At 40.6% G+C, this 20,353-nt stretch overlaps 1 protein-coding gene across 2 annotated transcripts in view; it reads right to left on the bottom strand.

The window, feature by feature from the left end:
• The window catches only part of LOC310904494 (vesicle-associated membrane protein 2-like), a 53,381-nt gene that overhangs the window by 19,007 nt on the left and 14,021 nt on the right, over positions 1-20,353 (bottom strand). For both annotated transcript variants that reach the window (XM_083849324.1, XM_083849325.1), the window contains exon 2: positions 1,991-2,108. In XM_083849324.1, the coding sequence (XP_083705450.1) occupies positions 1,991-2,108 (118 nt within the window). The remainder of the gene's footprint in view (positions 1-1,990; positions 2,109-20,353) is intronic.

The following is a 20,353-nucleotide window of genomic DNA, read 5'->3' as shown; positions in this document are numbered from 1 at the left end:
TTAAGCATGAGCTTTGACTTTTGGTTTGGGATCTGAAGTGCTGTGCACAACAGCAGTTGGAGCAGAAGAGTAGCCGGAGCAATGTGGTGCTCTGCCGTGGTGTTTGCTGCCACCTACAGATCACTTTCCCAGAAACGTGAAAGAAAAACGAGCAGGAAAGATCTAGTAAGGACGATCAGAGGAATGCTTAGCAGATCAGACAGAACCTTCCGTGCTGTAAGCCCCAGTGCCCTCACAGGACTGAAAGACCAGTAGTGTTTGTCTCCCGTGGCTATTCTCATACTGTGATTTAATGATTAATTGTCCATTCCCTGGTAAACAATATCTGCTGAACATGCGCTAGCCACTCAAAACTAACCCATACCAACCTCCATCTCCCTCTCAAACTGGAGCTGAAGAAAATGTGGATGCTAATTACCACCTGCATAATCCTCAAGTCCAAGAGCTACACACTCTCCTCTCCTACTGGGTAAGAGTTCCTGACAAAATTTCTCCATCATGCTTCACAAGAACTTGCTTGGGCTTCAGTGAGAATTATCAGACTATAGAATATCTCAAATAGAAAGTTGGGGCTCACTGGCCCCACTGGAGCCATCTCCTTTGATGTGCTTGAAGAGCCCTACACGTCTGATCTGCATTACTCCTTTTAAGTGATAACGAGCGATTATTTTTCATCTTTATAGGGACAGATACTTTTACTGTAGCTCATATAAACACTTACAGCACCATTATGAAGTAATATATTCAGTACAAGAAGTTTATTTCATTATTCTGACCCAAAACAGAAGCTGAAGTGTCATACTCCTTTCCCTGCTGCAAGAGACACTCCATTAACATCAGTGAAGTTACAGTGATGTGAAAATCAGTGATAATGAAAGAACCGGGCCTAGATATTTCTGCAGACAGAGGATGTTCTTGTGATCAGCTCAAAGCATCAGCAAAAGGGAGGCCAGAAAGACCCTGGTTCAGGTTTCAGCAAAGAAAAGTTCTCAAAGAGACAAACCTCAATCTGATAGGCGTATTTAATTCATCTTAAGAAAAGCGTTTGAGTTGGATGTTGTGAGGTCTTTTACAGTATACCTAGAGCTTTTGAAAAAAGGCCTTTCTGCTGGTAAACAGCTATTTTCTAGCTTTTATTTTATTGACTTTGAATAAAAGAATCACACAGGCCCTGGCCATTTCCCCATGGGCAGTAAGTAATTACTTAAGTCTTTGTAGGGGTTTAGCAAAACTCTGTACTAAGTAGCCAGCACACAAATGTGCACAGCAAGCGTGCAAGGATGCTACAGCTGCTGCTGTACTCCTGTTACACTCAGGGTACGCCCATGAGCAGCAGTATGCTTGTTCACTCCCATTACCACGGCAGTTAGACGGACGTTGGCATTACAGCCAAGGTGTCAGGGATTTTCTGTATACTACAAGAATTTAAGAATCCATGCTGGAACGGGCACGCGTTCCTCCAGGACCATTCAGAAGGAGTGAGGACTTGTTGAAGACGTTGTTGTGATGTCATGTGTGGGTGCCTTTCTTTGGGGATAAATTCTGATGATTAATCATTACAGCTCTGACTAATAAACACAGCCCTCACCTGTACAACACTCATAGCTTGCATGTATCTACAAGAGACCAGTGGTTTGTCTCTATGAGACAGCCTGTGAGATTAGCATATAAACTTTAGGAATGCAGGAACACGTTAAAAGAGCTGATTCACTATGACATCTCCTCCTAATGTGACTATCTGTGATGAATTCCTGAATCAGCACCGATGTCCATTTTCATTCTGCGGAAGTGTTAGCAGTACAAGAATGTTCACACTCAGAATACCTCTTGTACTGTCTGCCTCCTCATAAATGCCATCCTTTGGTAAACCTTATTTCCTAGACCCATCGTCTTCAGACAAGCAGGATCGCTAGTGAGACAAGCATCTTAAAGAAAAAAAAATCACAACAACACCCCTGTGGTGAGCAACAAATCACGTGGAGCGACTTACCTCATCCACCCGGGCTTGTGTCTGCTGCAGCCGTTTGCTACTTGCCACATTGGTAGCAGGAGGTGGCCCTACAGCCCCAGCACTGGTGGGACCTTGGGTAGGTGGAGCTGGAGCAGACCTAGATCCAAAACAGAGAACATAAAAAGTGACTGAATCCATTTTCACTTGTTCACTACTCTCTTCTGGAACAAGTCAAAGGTTTGTATCTCCTTTAAAGGGAGTTGTCCATTGTCTGACAACCCTCCACTCCTGGATCACAGCCCTGATGTCCCATTCCATCCTATTCTGCAATTAGTTTGCACACAATATCTGGTTGGGTCCATATCAAACTCTTCCCCTCCCTTGCTGCCTCTTTAAAAAGCAAGCAGTTCTGATCATCTACCCTAGGTTAGGCCAAGGACCAAACCGATCACGGGCCTGGGTAGCAGGGCAGAGCTTACATCCCACTAAGAAAACAGACTTTTGTCCAGGTATTTTGTGTCGACTTTAAAGGAGTTAGGGCTGCAAGCCTGTCTTCCTCCTCAGCATGCTGAAAGATGTGCTCCCCTGCTCCTTGATGTCGGGCTGGAACCTAACCAAGTAAAGATAAACAAAGGAGAAGAGAGAGAAATGGAGGAGGAAGTGGGGGCAAGAATCGCACTGCATGGGGTTAGTTATCTCGGGCACTCAGCAATGTTTAAACACCCCACTGGTGGTCACTGAATGCCCCCCCTGAGCAGCTGGCCAGGCTTGTACACCTGCCACAGACCCCAGATGAATATTTGCAGCAATGCTTTGAACAGAGCCCTGATCTAAGCATCAGCTCTACTCTTAAGCATCAATATCGGTTTCCCCCAAGCTTGCTTTAAAATAACAGAAAACAGTGAAAGCCCCTTGAAATGCAACAGATCAGGTCTATGCCAGTGCATGAGCTTGTGCAGGCATGTCACCCCGCCAGCCTGAACAGGGTCCGTCAACCTCAGCCAGTCCTTCTTCACACCTACACTTTCAACGTGTGAAACCTTACCTTTCCTTTCAAGGGACCCCTGCCACTTCTTCCTGCAGGGAAATAAAACCCTTCCTGGAGCTGCAGAGGAAATCCCTTAAGCATGCGAACTGAAAAATATCACAAATCCCACTCCTGCATTACCAATGCCTTCCCACATTGACAGACTGAGAGAACACAGTGTTTCTCTGTGAATCATTCTCTTTTACACCCTGGGGTCTGATTAATGCTGCTGGAATTATGGCCCCATTAAGACACTGTCAAAGTGCCTAGAGGCATCTAAAGTTTGTTCCCTAGAGGTACCTAAAGCTGCAAAATTCAGTTTGACAACACTGCCTGTGGGGTGAGATCCCTACAGATAACAGTGACCCTCACACAGACTCCCAGCTGCTGTTGGCAGACCTGGAGCACTGCTGCATCTCACACTTCTGTTTTAAACTGCAGGTGAGAATGGCATTGTCAAGCTGTAGCTGAAAGAAAAGAATTTGAGCTGTACAGAAATTTCTTATGCCTTGAGGACCTCACAGCCCCTATTAAAAACCTAAAAGACCAGATGCTGTTGCCACCTGCAACAGAATTACACCACTGAAGGACCATGGGCAGAATCCCAGCAGAATTTATTCTGAGTTTACACTGTCATCACAAAGGATCAAAATCTGACCATAACATATACGAGACCAAATAATGCCAAACAAGATCGCACCTGGAGCATTAGTAACTTCACAAGGAATTCCTAGAACTGTTCAGATCAGAACAACTGATCTAAAACTGAAATTGCGAAATTTCTTTGCTGTCAAAGAAGTAGACAGGCTTTTCCCCAGTCAACATCAGCAGATGTTTTTCTGGGGAAGCATTGTGTCGTATTTCTCACTACTACAAATTTAAGCACAAGAGAGGACTTCTGTTATGTACTGCTAGCATCCCGGAGACTACAGGAGTGAAATGCATGAGAAGAAGTGTTAGAAGCCACATGTTTTCACTAACAAGCATAGCTCATAAGTGCAGCGGTGTTCTTGGTCAAATCTGTGATCACTAAGAAGTTCAGTGCTCTGCCATATACCTTTTCTGCCCAGTAATTTTCATCTTTTTTTTTTTTTGTGTGTGTGTGTGTTTCCCTGGCTTTCCTTAAAATGATTTGGCATAAAGTAGTCACTTCCAAGTTTGTTCTCTTCCAGGTCCTTGCTAATTTAGCTTGAACTATTTTTTCCTGGGGTTGCTCTGCTCCCTGCACAAGCAAGGAATGGTAACAAAAATGGTTGCTTTTACAGCTGCCTTTACCGTCCGGCTACATGTAGCTACTGTAACTACCAGAGAGAGATGACAATCTTTATGCTAAGGTACAGCAAGCTTGTAATTAACAACCACATCTTAATCAATTATGTAAAATCTAATACAAGAGCAGCCAGAGCTGGATGTTGCCTACAGAGCAGATCTACCCTTCCCCAACCTTTTGTCTCTGGAGTCGTGCTCTCTTTACACAACACCAGCGCCTGCCTGACCTGTGGCTTTGGGGGTCAGAGCAGTGAGCAAGCAGAGGAGCCCTCGCCAGCAGAGGCACAGCACCCAGCACGCACACAGAGGGCAGCACGGCTTCCCAGACGTGCTGTAGGAAGGCAGCTAATGCCACCAGCGGGTCTTGCAAGTTAACAAGGCATAAGCCCTCTCACGTAATTAAGCAGCACATAACATCCAAAAGAGGTGAAACAGGGACAAAAGTACCTGCATCGCCTCCTTCTCCCAGCCTCCTAGGGCACTTCGGAGCAGGACTGAGGGTCTCCATGCTTCTGGCTCAGCCCTGTCAGTGTTTGAGCTCTGCAGAAAGGATCCCAGCAGGGCGGCAGCAGCAGAAGACGGTACTTCTGTGAGCTACCATGGCCCCAGTCCCACAAGGTATTTTTTAAGTCTGTCTTTGAACCTACATTTTCTAATAAAGAGGGAAGCGAAGGCTTAAGTCACTGGAAAGCAACAATGTTCTCTGGGATATTCTGGTGCAAAAATGGTAGAATGAAAGTCCAACCTACATTTACATTGTTCTATTATTGCCTCTGTACTGTGTCACATCAACTTATAATTTCTCAGAAGCATTACTCAAACGAATTTATGCAAAACATTAATGCTATGTTAGGCTTTCTTTTAAAGTAGTGATGCTTCTTGTACTTCAAAGTCCTACTTCTCGTGGCTTGGCCTGATTTTTAGGAGCTATAAAAGAACGCAAAATCCACATAAAAGCCCTGTCACTGGGCCCTTAGCCTTCAGACTTGTGTACTAATTTTTTAGGAGGGAGTAAATATAGTTATCACTGATGCTGAGAATCTCACCGTCCAGAACAGGTCAAATTAATTTTGCAAGAAATAATGCTCTATTATTGCTGGTGAAAAAGGGGTATAAATCCCTAGCAAATCTTCTTAAATAACAAGCACTGTTGCAGAGCACTGTATTACACTCTAGGAGAGTGACAAGTGACAAAGAAGTAATACCATGGGCAGGCTGAGCACGCCTGAGGACAGCCCTGCACGCTTGGAGCAGTTAGGTTGTTCTTTATGTAACCTCAGTTGTGTCCTTGCTCCCCAGCATGCCAGTTAGCACATGAGCAATCTCACTGATTGAAAGCAGGTGCTGGATCTGTGTATGTACACAGCCACCTAGGAGGAAACATTTGGGAACTGTCCTAGTGATTCAGTAAAATGGTCTCGGCTGACTCAGACTTCCCAGTTCTTTTGGTTACTTGCTGGGCCTGAAGCTGTTAGGTCAAAATCATGACTAGCAGATATCTCACCTGCATATTTTGGAAGCGGTTTACTACTTAGCTCTAACAGGTAAAAGGAGCTGCAGCTCTAATTAAGAGAGAATTGGGGGTATCTAGCATTACTGTTTTCCATTTCAGCACCAGTTGAAAGACCATTAAGGATGGCCATGTATCTAACGTCTGGGAATATTTGCCTGACACATACTACATCTTGGTTCATCTGTGTGAGCTATGTAGGAGAATTTTGTTGGTCAGACTAAGGAAGGGAGATGCACAACGCAAATACCAGGAGGATGCCAAGCCATCAGCACGGCTGCATGAGAGACGCTTTGGTATAGTTCACATTAGGACCTTGACAGCTGTCTTCAGCAACTTGTTCTTAGTTTTAAAATCTCAGCTGTGGGACCTAGTCCCGTCAAAGTCTTTATCCTAACAACATTGCAATAAGCTAAGGAAAAGCTATTATTCCTGCACACATCTGGGAAACTGAGGTACAGGGAGAGAGGTGACGTGCTGTGTCCCAGGAAGACCTAGCAGCCTAGGCCTCACCCTTGCCATCCTCCTGCTGCCCTCTTCTTCAGCCACTGGCTCCAAACCAAAGCTCACAAACGTATTTCTAAGAGCTGGAATCATTTTCACCCTCTCAGACTTAAAGACTGAAAGACACGCATAGTTAAAGGTTACAGCAAGAGGAAAGCAAATGATATCAGACAGCCGTAGTTGGTATCAGCTGGCAGGGCTCAGGGGAGGGGGCAGGGAATCCGTGCAGCAGCAGGTTTGACTAATGAGCCCTATAAAAAGTGAAAGCAAGGAGGCAATTTTCTATGAATCCCAGTCTGATTTCTCTTTCCCCAAACCCTCTCCCTGTTGTTCTAATAAAACAGAAATTTGCACTCTCTTCCTCTTTATTTTTTAACTGCCCAGGTAGTGTATCTCTGTAGAAAATATTTGCCACTGTAACTAGCCAAACTTTGGTACATTTAAGACTCTGTTCTTGCATTTGGACCCTTTCAAAATCAATCTATCCATCTGGGCATGACCGCTTAAGTGAGGTTTGACAGTCTGCGGTTCCAAAGGCACTAAAAAACAAGTAAGCTGTATTTAATAGTAAAATATTAATAATAAAAAATCAGAACACTTCCATAGCATTGTACTGTTGAGACTTAACTCTAAACCAACAATTAAAATCAGCTACAAGTGCAAATTCATACACTATTTTACTGACTAAGCATGTCAGTGAAGATCCAGGACTTAACAGGAACTGGAGAAAAAAAGAAAAAGGCTCACAATTGTCCCTGGTACAGAGAGCGTTCATCTGTGAATTTAGATACATCTGAAAGGTTTGAGACAGGGAGGATTTATAAGGAAATAAAGGAGCTCTGCAGCACTGGGGGATTGTTCTTGCAACATTGTTCAAATTCTTTGAACAATGCAACAGTGCAGCAATACAATTTTTTTTTTTTTTGCAGTAAACAATTTTTCTACTGCTGATTTGCAAGGGAGAACTTTTACTGACAATACTTAACAGTCTTCTGCTTTCTGGAGGGCTTTGCTGGTTCCCAGTGTACTGATAATTGGATTCTTCCAAATGGGACCTTATTTCTGCAGCAGGTCAGTTTAGCCAACACCAGCACAAATGACTTTTAATCAGTTTAGCTAAGTGCAGTTTGACACAGTCCCCCCCAAAAATAGCCTAACCAAAGAGGGCAGAGTAAAATTCCGTGCTAACCTCCTTACAAGCCATCTCTCAAAGAAATTGGCACCTTTAATATCTAAACTCCTTGAAGTTTTGGGCCTTCCAGCATTGCGTGCCTAACTGTACAAACTTAACAACGATACAGGGCTAGCATAGTTGTGGTGGGCTCTCATGTTCCTGTTTGCGATCGTGTTTGTCTAGAAACCAAGTGCTATCTATCCCAACACCTCCTGCCAAAATTTTTGCTTTTCCCATAGCAAAATGTGATCGTGTCAGCTGGCAGGTCCTGTAACTCTTTCAAAACCACACACTAATGTCAGGAGACGTCCAGATAAAGGATACTTCCAACAACAACCGAAAAATAAGTGTCCTTCGGAATTAGGTTTCCAGCCATCTTACAAGTCGATAATCATGTTCTCTGCCTGTAAGGTGAAAGGACTCTTCAAAAATAAACCCTGGTTAGAGAACATGACCTACTTAGTTCTGAGATAGATGCACTCTCAATAAGGGACTGCTTTCAGTTCTGTTGCCCACTAACTGTAGTATTTCAGATTTCTAGTTGATCTTCCCCTCTCAAGTTACTATTCCCTGCTCAAAGCTAATTTTATCCTTGCTTTCATTCTACTAATCTCACTTTCACAGACAAACAAAGCTGCTCTATGGGAGTAAAGAAGGTCATGATATTATAAAGCTGGTTAGAGTGAAAAGATAATTATACTGTTAACAGGGGAGTGTCACTGCTGGGCTAATGGACAGTTGCATAGCTGGGGATGGAAAGAAAGGTGTTTTCAGTCCTGTGAGGTTTCACAGAGGGAGCAGAATTAACTCCCAACAAGACCAAACAGGCTTTCTTCACTACCAGGGAACACTCTCAGTTTTAATAGAGGTGATGTTCTTCGTTCTGCTTTTCAGTGTTCCATCTGAGACCTTCAGTATTCAGTAAAAATGTGACTATTGCCAATTAAATGGCTACAGACTTTAATTTAGACTCATTGCATTCTCTGACTATCAATTTTAAAATGATTTCTCATTCTATTTGTAATAATTGGGTAGTAATGAGTAATAGTGAATTGGTCGTAGGAAAAAAAATCACATATAAAAGGAATTAACATTTTGAGATGTCTTAATTTTGTGAAGAAAGTTCTGCTTTGAACACGCTTCTGTTCCCAAATGTGATTTTCATACACTACCAGCAATATTCTACAAGGACTCTCCGTTATTACAAAATATTTACTCTACTCATCAGCCAAAGAATAATGCCCTACATTTAATGTCCTGGGAACACATTTAATTAAATATTCCCACCAGTTTATTATGACTGTATTGACCATCTGGTGTGCTAAATATGCACACAGAGGAAAAATAGAGGAACCTAAGACATCATCTTTAATTTGATCATCACTTGTTATGCTAGTAATGACTGACTGATTTATCTTCTCCAGTATCTTCTATTCAAGCCAAATAAGTATTACTTACAAGGCCCAAAGCACCTGAATCCTAAATTAAGCCAATTAGTTCAGCTGAATGATTTTTGTGACAAAGAACTTGCCGGAAAGAGTTGCATTATTTCCATAGTTTCCCTAAATCACAGTCTTCACAACAGCCAGTTGTGGTGACTCAGGTGGGGTTTCTGTTAGTCAGAAAAGCAATGCAAGGCAGGATTCGTCTTCTGAAATATCAACGCTCCAGATTTTTTTTAGATTCTTCTTTCCCTTGCTGTCATCTTTTGCAAAGGCTGTGGCTTAAGATAAAGTCAAAACAGTGTGGGGATATTGATTCATGTGTTTACCACTGACCACGCTTTGCAGAGTAGTCTGATGGATTTGCTTGAAGGATGATTAAGGGTGAGGTGACTCAGGGTGGTGTTGGACACATTGTAGGTTCACGAATTGAAATTCAGAACAACACTCAGATGCCAACTGTCAAATGTATGTTAGCGTTAAGTGATCACCTACCCCAAAAGTATCCGCACACAGACTAATTCTATCATGTCTTTAGATCCCAGCTGACCACTCTTCTTCACCCTTAACTGGACAAAAGAAGGTTTCAACAAAAATATTTGGAACTAACGAAGCAGACAGCCAGCTACACTCACTGTTATAACCTGTAGCCCATCTGATCCACTTAAAAGAGCGCTCAGTCTACCACTTAATCCGCAGTTAGGAACTGTGTTGACCCTGGCTCTAACCATGCTGTGGTACGGGTTTTTTAAGCCCCACTGTTAGCTATGTTATTATACCTTAGCATTTGCCTCTCCAAAAGCAGTGGCAGCGATGAAGGCTCCCCACAACCTCACACATATTATGGAGCACCCAAGGGAGCTGATCAGCTTGTGGGGCAGCTCCGGTGCACCCTGCTGCAGAAGGGAGCCCGCTCACCTCCTGCCAGCACGGCCTCGCTGCTGCCCTGCCCAGATCAGCGGGGGCTTTGCCCCTAGCAAACCTCTGCATCAGGCTAGTTACAGATCTGGGTAATCTCTGATCACATTAGGTATATTTTTTCACAGCTACAAGGGCTGTAAATCTATATACTTAAATAGAGAGTACTGAAATAGCTGAACAACTTCAAAATAAACAATCTCCTTTTGAGGTAATTTCCCTAGACAGAACAGCACCTTTAGCCACTTATTTTTTTCCTTAGAAAAAGGTTAACTCTCACTGTTTGCTCATAAGGTATACATAAATGAACGTGCTGCTACAAAAAGTACCAGATTATAGTTAATGTTCCTTATGCTCCGTCAGCGCCTTGTGTTTGGTTCTTAATCTGTCCCCTTTGAGCCGATGGAGTCTTCTGCTCTATCCCTGACAGCTCTGTCTTGCAGTGATGTTACTTAATACACCTGGAAAAAGAAAACTAAGACTGACCATCACAGGAAGAGTTGCGTTTTTCTCCCTAGGAATTTTAGCTTATAAATAGAAGTGTGCTTTTACTGGGTATTAAAAAACAGACACCACCCTCAAAAAGAGGACAAAACAAACACACACACATACACACACACACAAAAAAAAAAACCACCACCATACACCCAAAGAAAAGCTTCAAGAGAGAAATCAAATCCTGGATAACACAAAGCCTTTATTTTCCTCATGCTACGTTACTGATCTGAATGTAGGGAAAGAGAAAAACAAGTTGCAAACTGCAACAACACTGGATTAAAGAAGAAAATCCCCAAAGCATACTAGGCTGTGGGGAGGATGAAACCTAACAGAACAATGCTTCACTCAGTGGATTACTGGGCTATGGCTGAAACAACTCAAGAATAAAGCGATAAATACACCGAAAGTATAATTGCTGGTGGTTTTACCCTCTGTATCAGAAGAAAAAAAAGAAACACTGTTTCCCTTGGAAACTATAGGGGCAATATATAAATACCAAATACTTCACTAAAGAAATGCTTCAGAAATTCAGGATTCTAAAGCCAGAATACATCTGAACAAGTCAATGACATTAAACATCCTGGTCTGCTGGACAATCCAGACTTACAAAGCTCTACCTACAGCCTCTGGAACAGTCACTAAGGACCCAGTTCAGTGGAAATGGTCAGCTTTAAGCAAATTCCCAAGCCCTATTTCTGAACAGAAAGCTGATGAACTTGAAGTTCATGCTGACATGGTACAGCACGGTTAGAATTCACCTGTGTTCTCAGGAGTAGGAGCATCCCCTATTTCTGCCTTTCTGTGTAGGCTATCAGGATCACGGGCTAAACCCAAAGGAGTAAACAGGGAGCAGCTGGGCCGGGAGTGGGAGGGGAGAATCTGGGCTGAGTTTGACTCAGTCACCCCCTACTCACTGACTCACGTACTGATGCAGAAGAAACTGCTGTAATTTGTGCTAGTTGCAGTCAATTATAAGTTAACTCTAATACAGAGGAGAAAGAAATGGTACAAGCGACACACTTTCCCTGCTTTTAAGTAATATTTTTTGGATGGAAAATACTTCTTATGCCTCTCTTTTGAGAGACCCAAATTAAAACGTAGGATGCTTTGGGGCTTTCTAGTTGCTTGTAAATTTCTTCATTGCATTCTAATTATGTTTTACAAAGAAATTAACTATTACCTTTTTGTTGTTGTTTTTTAATTAAAAAAGCCCTACCAACCATAAAACAGCTGAAAGATACAGTCACACTTCCATCAGCAGTGAAATGTTTTTGTAGTCTTGCTACATACACCTCTATACAGCAGCAGTTTCATCACAACTTAACTCCATAGGGTAATTACCAGCCTTACTTATATTAATGCTCCATTACTAGGAGGCTTATTAAGCTTAAATCTTCTCTAACTACTTGGCCAAGACTGCCGCACAGAACATTTTATCCCACCTACTTGTTACCTAAACAGCAGACACACGGTGTGCAAGAGTTAAGAGAGAATAGCAAAAGTACCTGCATAGAAAGCTCAGCTTTCATCCTTACTTCTCACAGAACATCACATTCAGGTCTTGGAGAGCTGTCATGAAGCATATCTACCATCTGCAAGTGACCATGTCCTAATCACAGGTGCTCCACCTTCCCATTGCATTAGGACTCATATGGGATGTTTTTTCTCCCCAGTTTCAACATCCATCAGTTACTGAAACTAGCCTCCCTTTAACCAGTCAAGTATGTTATATTAATAAATGGAAACTTCTCATTCTCAAAAGGTTGGACTAGATGACCTTAGAGATCTTTTCCAACCTAAATGATTGTATGATTTTATGACTTCAAACTCTCGCTGAATCAAAAATGAAAAAAAAAAACAACCAAAAAACAAACAACACCACAGAACATTTTGAATACAATGAAACCACTAATGTGAAATACTGCCTAACAGAAAATTATACTCTGCATATTGAAACACATTTTGAGCATTTCAGGCATGTAAAATAAGATTTGTCTGTATCAATGCAGCCATCACTCCTAAATTCTTCAGGCTCCCATCTTGATGGGAAGACAGCCTTGTAGTTTCCCCTTAGACCATTCTCCTATCTTTTTCTTACTTTTTCCTCTTTCTCTCAAAAACTCTGATATTTTTTATTGACAATCTTTGCTTTACACAAAGAGACATGTTTAAATCACGTATTTCCAGATCCTTTAGTGTGATTGCAGAAGCTTACAGGAGTGCTCTGTGGATCAGAGCTGAGGCTGACACGTGGAATCTGATTTTCCACATTAGCTGAGGTATCAAATTTGTGCACAGCTGTTTGTTCTCGAACAGGTACAGCCCACAAACTGGGGTTCAATTTTTCCCTTTTTTTTTTTTTCAAATAAATCCATAAGCTTCTCCTAATTCAGTAAAGACCAGTTTATCTTGGTCCTGTCTTTTAGTCTTGTTACACTCAAGAGACTGCCTTTGTTATTTGTTTCAATACATAGACACTTTGCTGAAAATCTGTTGTGACTTGCATCATAAGCAACCTTTGGGGTTCTTAAATAAATGGTAACTGTCTTCCATTTCTGCTGTACGACTACTACTGTTCTGCTTAGCATTCATCTGAGACTTGGAGGTTAATCATTTTTATAGTATTTCACAAGTAACCACTTTTTCCTTAACTCCTCCTTTTGAAAACTACAGGGTCACTAGGATTGAGGAGAAATGCTTCAGATATAAACATGTGATACTTTAGAAGTCAAGGACTTACTCAAAATTTGAACTGCCCATGTTACTCAAGTGAGAAGAAATTGGTAAAAATCTTATTTAGGACAAAGCAATCCATTTCCAATTAGACTTGAAGTTCTGTCTTTATAAACAAAGAAAAAAAATTGCATCACTGAAGCACTGGGGCTCTCTCAATATTTCTATCTGTGTCACATCCCTCGAAAGGCAAATTATTACCCTTCTGCAATTGTGACTGGGACACAGACCAGGCTTTAGCTTAGAAGCAAATGTTATTTGTGGAATTTCTTTCTGTTAAAAAAGTTAACTTTCTACAGCTATCCCAACTAAGTATTGGAATTAATTTCACCTGTCCACTACAAATTCACCTACTTACAGTGAGATTCAATGCACTGATAGAGCTATTCCTTTTTTTATTACTTTTTTTTTTATTCTCTTGGATCCTGCATCTTTTCTATTTTCCTCATGCTGGTGTCAGCACTGTAATGCAGGCCTGGCACAAGAGGTTTCAGACGTGCAGTACTTCGGACGCTACTGGGAACCTTGTGCATGGCAGACGTAGACATGAAGCACCAGGGGAAAGAATGCACAGGGCTGTAACCCGTTCCCTAGGTAACAAAGAGATGCTATTAAAAGACAAAGTGGTACCACAGTGGTAAATAAATGCATACGATCAAGGTGCACAAGCATAACTAACTTTCCTGGATGCTGCAGGGAACAGAGAGGAGCAGAGTGTGCAAATTCATGCACCCTGTATCTGGGAGGAGACAAAATTCCTCCCGCAGCTAGATCAAATAACATCTCATTCACAAATTCTTTGTAGGCAGCCAGGAACACTCTGCCTCCCAGCCCTCTTCCTCTTACCTCACAACTACTTTCCCAACTCTCTTCCACGTTACAAACAGCTACTAAGCAACAGGAGGCTTGCAGAAAGCGGGTCACTCTCATGTGGCTGCGTGCACGATGGAGATCAGTGACCCGGAAACGCACAGCCCCCAAAACACTGTGCTGCCAGGTAATCAGCACTGTCACTGAATGCCGCAAAACTTAATAAATGATAAGTGCTTTAAAACAATGTAAGCCGTGGCTTATAATTATCATGGATGGAAGTGGTAGCCTAAAAAGAAGACCGGTATACGTTAGGTGCAGAACTGACATGCGGCACTAAGCATTCCGTACAAATAAGGTATTCCCTTAAAGCCAATATTTAAATCAGATTTTTATGATGCAATGTGAAAGCATTAGGCTTTGGACTGATCGTACAAATTTTGGGAACTAAGAAAAAGGGAAGTGAGGCATAGCCACACAAGGTTAGTCAGTTACCAATGTAAGCGACTAATTTTCACAGTGCTGGGAGTGTTTCTGGTAGGAGACATCCTTTTGACTGTTTTTTTTTTTCTTTTTATGTTCTCCTAACAGAATAATGGAAAATAGGAAATTTATTTGGAAAAGGCCTCAGGAGATCATCTTGGCCATTCCCTTATCTCCAGGCAGGACTGACTTCCACTTCAGATCTGAAACAGGTTTGTCTGCCTCAGCCTTCTCTGTTTTTGATTGTTTGGTTTTTGTTTTCTGAAAGGCTTCGTATCAGGTGTTTTGATGGTTCATTTAGCATTTCTAACTCAAGCAAAGCCTACAGCACCAGACAGAGCTATCAGTCTTTGCAAGGATGCTTTGCAATGTTAGAGCCCCTAAGCGAGGACTGGCCAAAGCATTTCTGTAGCATAGGCCCCTCCATCATGAATCAACTGAGGGACTAAAATATGAAGAACAGAAAGAGTTGTGCATATGAAAGATGTGCATGCATATATCAGTCAGTTGCTATAAAATTCAGTGTGGGCCAGTGGGATTTCTGCATAAAAGCCTCCCTTTTTTTGCTTTTAGAAATCTGCAGCCCAGAGCTGTCCTTTCCACTTTTTCGAAGTTGTTAGACTCTGGGATATTGGGTCATTGCTAATCTGAAAATGACACAGGACTTGTGCCTTTGAAATGAGATGTCATTTTGCACAGCACTAGCATTGAGGCATCGCCAGTGTGCCATATGAGGATACCTGGCTCATGGCAGATGCAGGGCCACTTCACATGGTGGCCAAGCAAGAGTAAAGGACTGTTTTTGCTTCCAAGATACTGATTTAAAGTTTTAAAGGAGCAAGACATTCAGAACAGCAGGACAGTGCATTCTTTCATGTTGTCGTCTCTCTGAGAAGTATATCTCTTAGAACATGCCTATTCCTACAATAAAATTTGAAATTTATTTATCCAAAAAGACCAACTTGTGGTGGCTAAGCCATGGCACTGTGGTAATCCTATAAGCACTTTCAACTTCTATAGTTCCCAAGCTCAACACTTCCTTTCTTTTAATATCTGGATTATTGCCCACTCAGAATTCTCAGGTGCTGACTTTAGTAAAAACCACACTGATTCTGTGAGAAGCATCTAAGAGATTTTTGCAGAGTGTATTTTAACATTTTAACCTGTAGAGGGACCTGTTCAAATCAAAGCTGGATTCCCTCATTGCCTGTTTTCTTTAAAATTGAGTTGATTCAGTTTCATAGTCTTAATTAGAATTGGCCAACTTCCTAAATATATATACACACACACACACGAAAACCTGAAAATTTGCGCTGCCTGCTGTCTGAGAATATTTACGTGAGTTAACTGAGACCAATATTATCAGAAAGATAAAAAAATTACAACATTATTGGGGAAACAGATTTTGAAGCCTGATTCCATAGTGTTTAAACTGTGAAGAGAAAATTACAGAATTAATCCAGCCTAAATGAACAGACCACATTTCAGTTTTTCCATGAGATTTCAAGTAAAAACAACTAACAGCTTGTCAGTAATCCAGTGAATAATAATTCTCAGAAAAGTTACTCGCGAATGATTTTTCAAAAAAAATGTCATGAAAAAAATTTGTTAAGATGCTCAAACTTCTCATAGGCATTTCCAAATTGAGAAGTCAAAGAAATAATCAGCTGTGAAGTATTGATTCATTTCAAAATCATAAAAGTTACTGGTGCAGGACTTTGTTATGCTGGTTATTTGAGAGAGACTGAGGTAATTGTAATTAACTCTGTCCTAACTGAAACCAGGACACTTGTGTATGTATGTATACATCTCAAATAAAACCTCACAAAGAAGTGACCACCAAAGCTTGCAAACATTTCAACAGGGATAAAGTGTTAGATATTATTCTCCAACCTAACAAATAAAAACATAATGGCTTAAGATTAGTGGGTTATCAATTCAAATTTTTAAGGGAAGGCTAGATTCCAAATAATAAACCCATGAACATCAGCAAACCAATCCTTGCTGTGATTCAAACAAACTTGTGATTGCTTAAAAAAGTAAACCATGTGAAATAAAGCTACAGTACACAAGAAGTCAAAGTTCATTTAAAAAACACACACGCACACACACAACAACCTCTATTTGAATTAATTAGATTTTTATCAGTAACTGCTAATTCAAGTTTAGAATAAAGTACAAGCCTTGGGCTTATGCTACTCACCACACTGCTACATCCAAGTAATCTAAATCAATCTGTAACTTGCAGAAAAAAAATAATTTATAGAAAAAAGTTATTTGATAATAATCTCATCTTCAATGGTATTGCTGACTTTTTTTTTTCCATTTTGCTCATATGTAAAGTTGCTAAACATTAACAGAGACTCTGAAGTCTTTTATGAGTCAGAAGACCAGGATACAGTTTCCGATAATGAACCAGTAATTACCATAATCTCAACAACACTCATCCAACCAAGTGTGGTTAAAGCAAGTTTAATTTTTACTTTGTGCTCACAAAGGGAAGGAAAAGTGATGAAAAAAAAAAAAAATCTGACTTCTTTTACCAAGGGAGTGCTTGTCTAGTCTTGACTCCAGTCTTCCATTCTGTTGTGATCTTATCTGGTTAAAGCTGTACCAAATTCTGTTCCGTAAGTTTATTGCAGAATCAGGATCTCAAAAATATCAAAACATCTGAGTTATTGCGTAGTAACACAGCTTTTTAAAATAAATGCAAGTTCTTACTAGTTGCAACAACTGTGTTGCATTCACATAACTGTAGGCAGTCATCATATGTAATGCACCATCTGTGTGTATGTGGATTAACAGAAATACGAGGAGCTTGAAACTAGCATAAGAGAAGTTTGCGAGCGGTTATTGATGTCTTAAGACCACATAACTATTATTTATGGCAAGGTTCCAGAGAACCTGCTGCATAATTCTATGTTATAATATTCCTGACTGGTACTGCAATGGTAAAGAACTTGCTAACACTTCATCTAAGCATTTTTCTTATTAAGATTCTGACTAACATTTTATGAGATTCAATAGGTTTGAGGGTCTGATATTCTGAAAAAGCCATCATTTCAGAAGTTTGTAGTACTATTCTGTAGTGGGTTTTTTTCTTTTTCTAAGAACTTCAACTCAGCCTTCAATCTTGCACATGCTGTTTTACGTCTGGAACTAATTAGAAACGTTATTTACCTACCTACCTGATGGCATGTGCAGACAGTTCATAGATTTTTCGTGAATTCAGTAAGATTATTTTCCTCCCACCTTTGTAAAGAAAAAGTGGCCAATTTGATACAGGTATTTTACTTGGGAAAAATGCCTTGATGAATTGCATTTAATCTGAAGAGCTTTCCAATCATGTAAATTCAGAGCATTCTGTCAAGTGAATATGCCTGAATCACATACATTGGGTTCAACTCATACTGAAAAAATGACAGCAATTGCAGTGCTCTGTCATCTTAGGAAGGCAATTATAGTAAAATATTACTGCCACAACCCCACATTGTATCAGGCCATGTCCAAGGTGCTTCTAATATCAGGGTATAGCTCCATCTCACTGTTTTAGATGTCCTCTGCTGTGATGGGAGGCAATTGTCAATGTCCAAGAGTAAAGAACTTATTTGCTTGATTCAGTTAAAAAAAAAAAAAAAGGCAGCAAATAAAGTAGGTATTAAAGTTATTCTAACTATATCCATTAAACATGGACAATTTCCAGAAAGTCTAGCCTCGTATGAATGCACTGAGTTGAACAAAGGAAAGAAGAAGCAGGTTTGAGTCTGCTAATTCTTGCTTTTATTAACTTGTCAGTTACTACTTTGAAGATATGTATTGGATTCACTTAGAAATTTCTGCAGTACACACCACAGAATGAAGCATAGATTTCAGTATCTGGTGCCAAAAAAAGTGTATTAGTAATGTCATACTTTATTTTTATCCTTTGTATGTTAGTTTGCTTGGAAACAAAATGCATCAAAGCAGGACAAATACTCAGTCCACTGGCTTATTTGTAGAGCAAATGCTAACGGTATAATGTCATACTTCTTGACTTTGTATATTTCTGCCTTTTCTGTGGTGAGTTTTTTTACTGGTACCATGACTGAGTCTTATCCCTTCTACTTGAATAAAACACCAGCAATATTCAGAATTACTCCATTTATTTCTGTTTATGATGTCATTAATTAGAAAAAGCCTTTGCAGACTATATTATGAACTGTTCCATGAAAACCCGAACCAATAAAGCCTGGCTTCACATCCAAAATTGCTACATCACTTCCCTGTCACCAAAATACCTCCAGCTTACCTCCCTTTCCATCTTGCAAGACTAGCCAACTTGCAGTGCTTCCATTTCCAGCCACACCCACCAGCTCTTCTCCACCTCTTCCCCTACTATGGAGAATCAGGCAGCAGAAGACTTTTGGTGGTGTGGTGAGGTCTAGACTATCCCTGCCCATGGCTGGCTACAGTAACCAAATAGCTCCTGGGCTTTCCTTAAAACTTTCCCTCATCTGGCAACAAGAATTTGTGTCTCATCTCTACCTATCCACTAATTTCCCAGCAATATTTAGGAATTGATATCTGTGTGGTCTTTGCCACTCCACCATGTTTAGCAGAGTATTGCAGATGCACTCACATAAGCTGCATTTCCGTGGGAACGCAGGCCAAAGTCTGCTCAGTTTAGAAGCCTTGCATCTAGACACCTCTTTTTCAGCCTCTGTTTTTGCTACTGTTACTCAAACACCTTACACCTCAGTGATGTCAGTGGCTCTCCAGTAGAGGAAGACACTTCCTTTTTACTGAATGAGCAGGCAATCATTCATCTCTCAAAGCATGTTGCTGTTCTTGTTCTTTTCTTCTGCACTGTCACTCAACTGCCCTGAGTGAAATAAGAATATGAAAAACATGGAGCATTTTGAAAGTACAAATAAAAGCATTCAACACAAATGTTTGTGTTAACTTCAGAATGAAATTCCAAATATTTTTGCCTGAAAAACCTATATATATGGTCAGTGAAGAATAATATGCAGTCCAAACACATTCGCATTGCAAAAAACAGTCCCACAGGAGTGTGGCGGAACAATTCAGCACTCAGTACTCAAAGTACTTTGAATCCTCTTCAGCAAACAGCAGTTCCAACGGGCTTCTATCTACACAATAAACTCATATTGTAAAACAGCAATTGAAGAACATTTAACTTCAGGCTGAAAGAAAATGGATGATCAAATGAATGATATTCTACTTGCCTACATTACTGATTAACCATTCTCATGCAACCAATTTGATGACATATTTTAAGGGTCATTTGGGATTTGTTTTCTAACACCTCTTTCAGAAGAGTATGACGGTACTCAAAGACTCGGACTTACAGCAGTTGATTAACATGATCTATACTTGGTATCTGCAACTTCGCATTTAACAAGCACCAGTAACTTATTGTTTGCCAACCTTATGCATATTATTCTCCATTCCACTTCCTTCCTTTTGTTTTTAAATTTTTCAAGCATTTTAAAAACACTAGAAAAACAAATGGATAGCATATACATGACAGTATAATCTTTAGTTGAAAAAAAATGTTTGTGGCTTCAATTTATAGCAGCTGAAGGTCTGCCTCAGAATTCATGCAGCAAACATAGCAGTCCTCAAGCACCGTTGTGAAGAACTTTGTTATTTCTTAAGTCAGGGTAATGGATGTGAGAAAAAAGATGCTGACAGAACAGAAAGAAACTGGGGAGAGAAAAGGAACCCTAAGCAAAAAATGACTTGTAACATCATTTCTCTAGGTACATTCCCCACAAGCTCTCCAGTGGAAAACAAAAAGGCAGACTTAGTGACAGTTCATTTCATTATTATTTACAGAGAGCACCTAAAAATTAAAAATTCTTTAGGACAGTAATTCAAAGTTAATCCAGCACAAGGTCCACACTGTTCAGCTAAACACAACAGGCTTCCTGGCAAGGCAAACTCTGAAGATAAAGATGGATAGTCCTACTACCTGGTATGTGCTGTGCAGTGAGATATGGGCTCCTTAAATCAGAAATCTGTACTGAAG

Source organism: Anser anser (assembly GCF_964211835.1).
Source record: "Anser anser genome assembly, chromosome: 9".
Classification (NCBI taxonomy): domain Eukaryota; kingdom Metazoa; phylum Chordata; class Aves; order Anseriformes; family Anatidae; genus Anser; species Anser anser.
The sequence above is the reverse complement of the archived record's forward strand: the minus strand, read 5'-3'. Positions and strand labels throughout refer to the sequence as shown.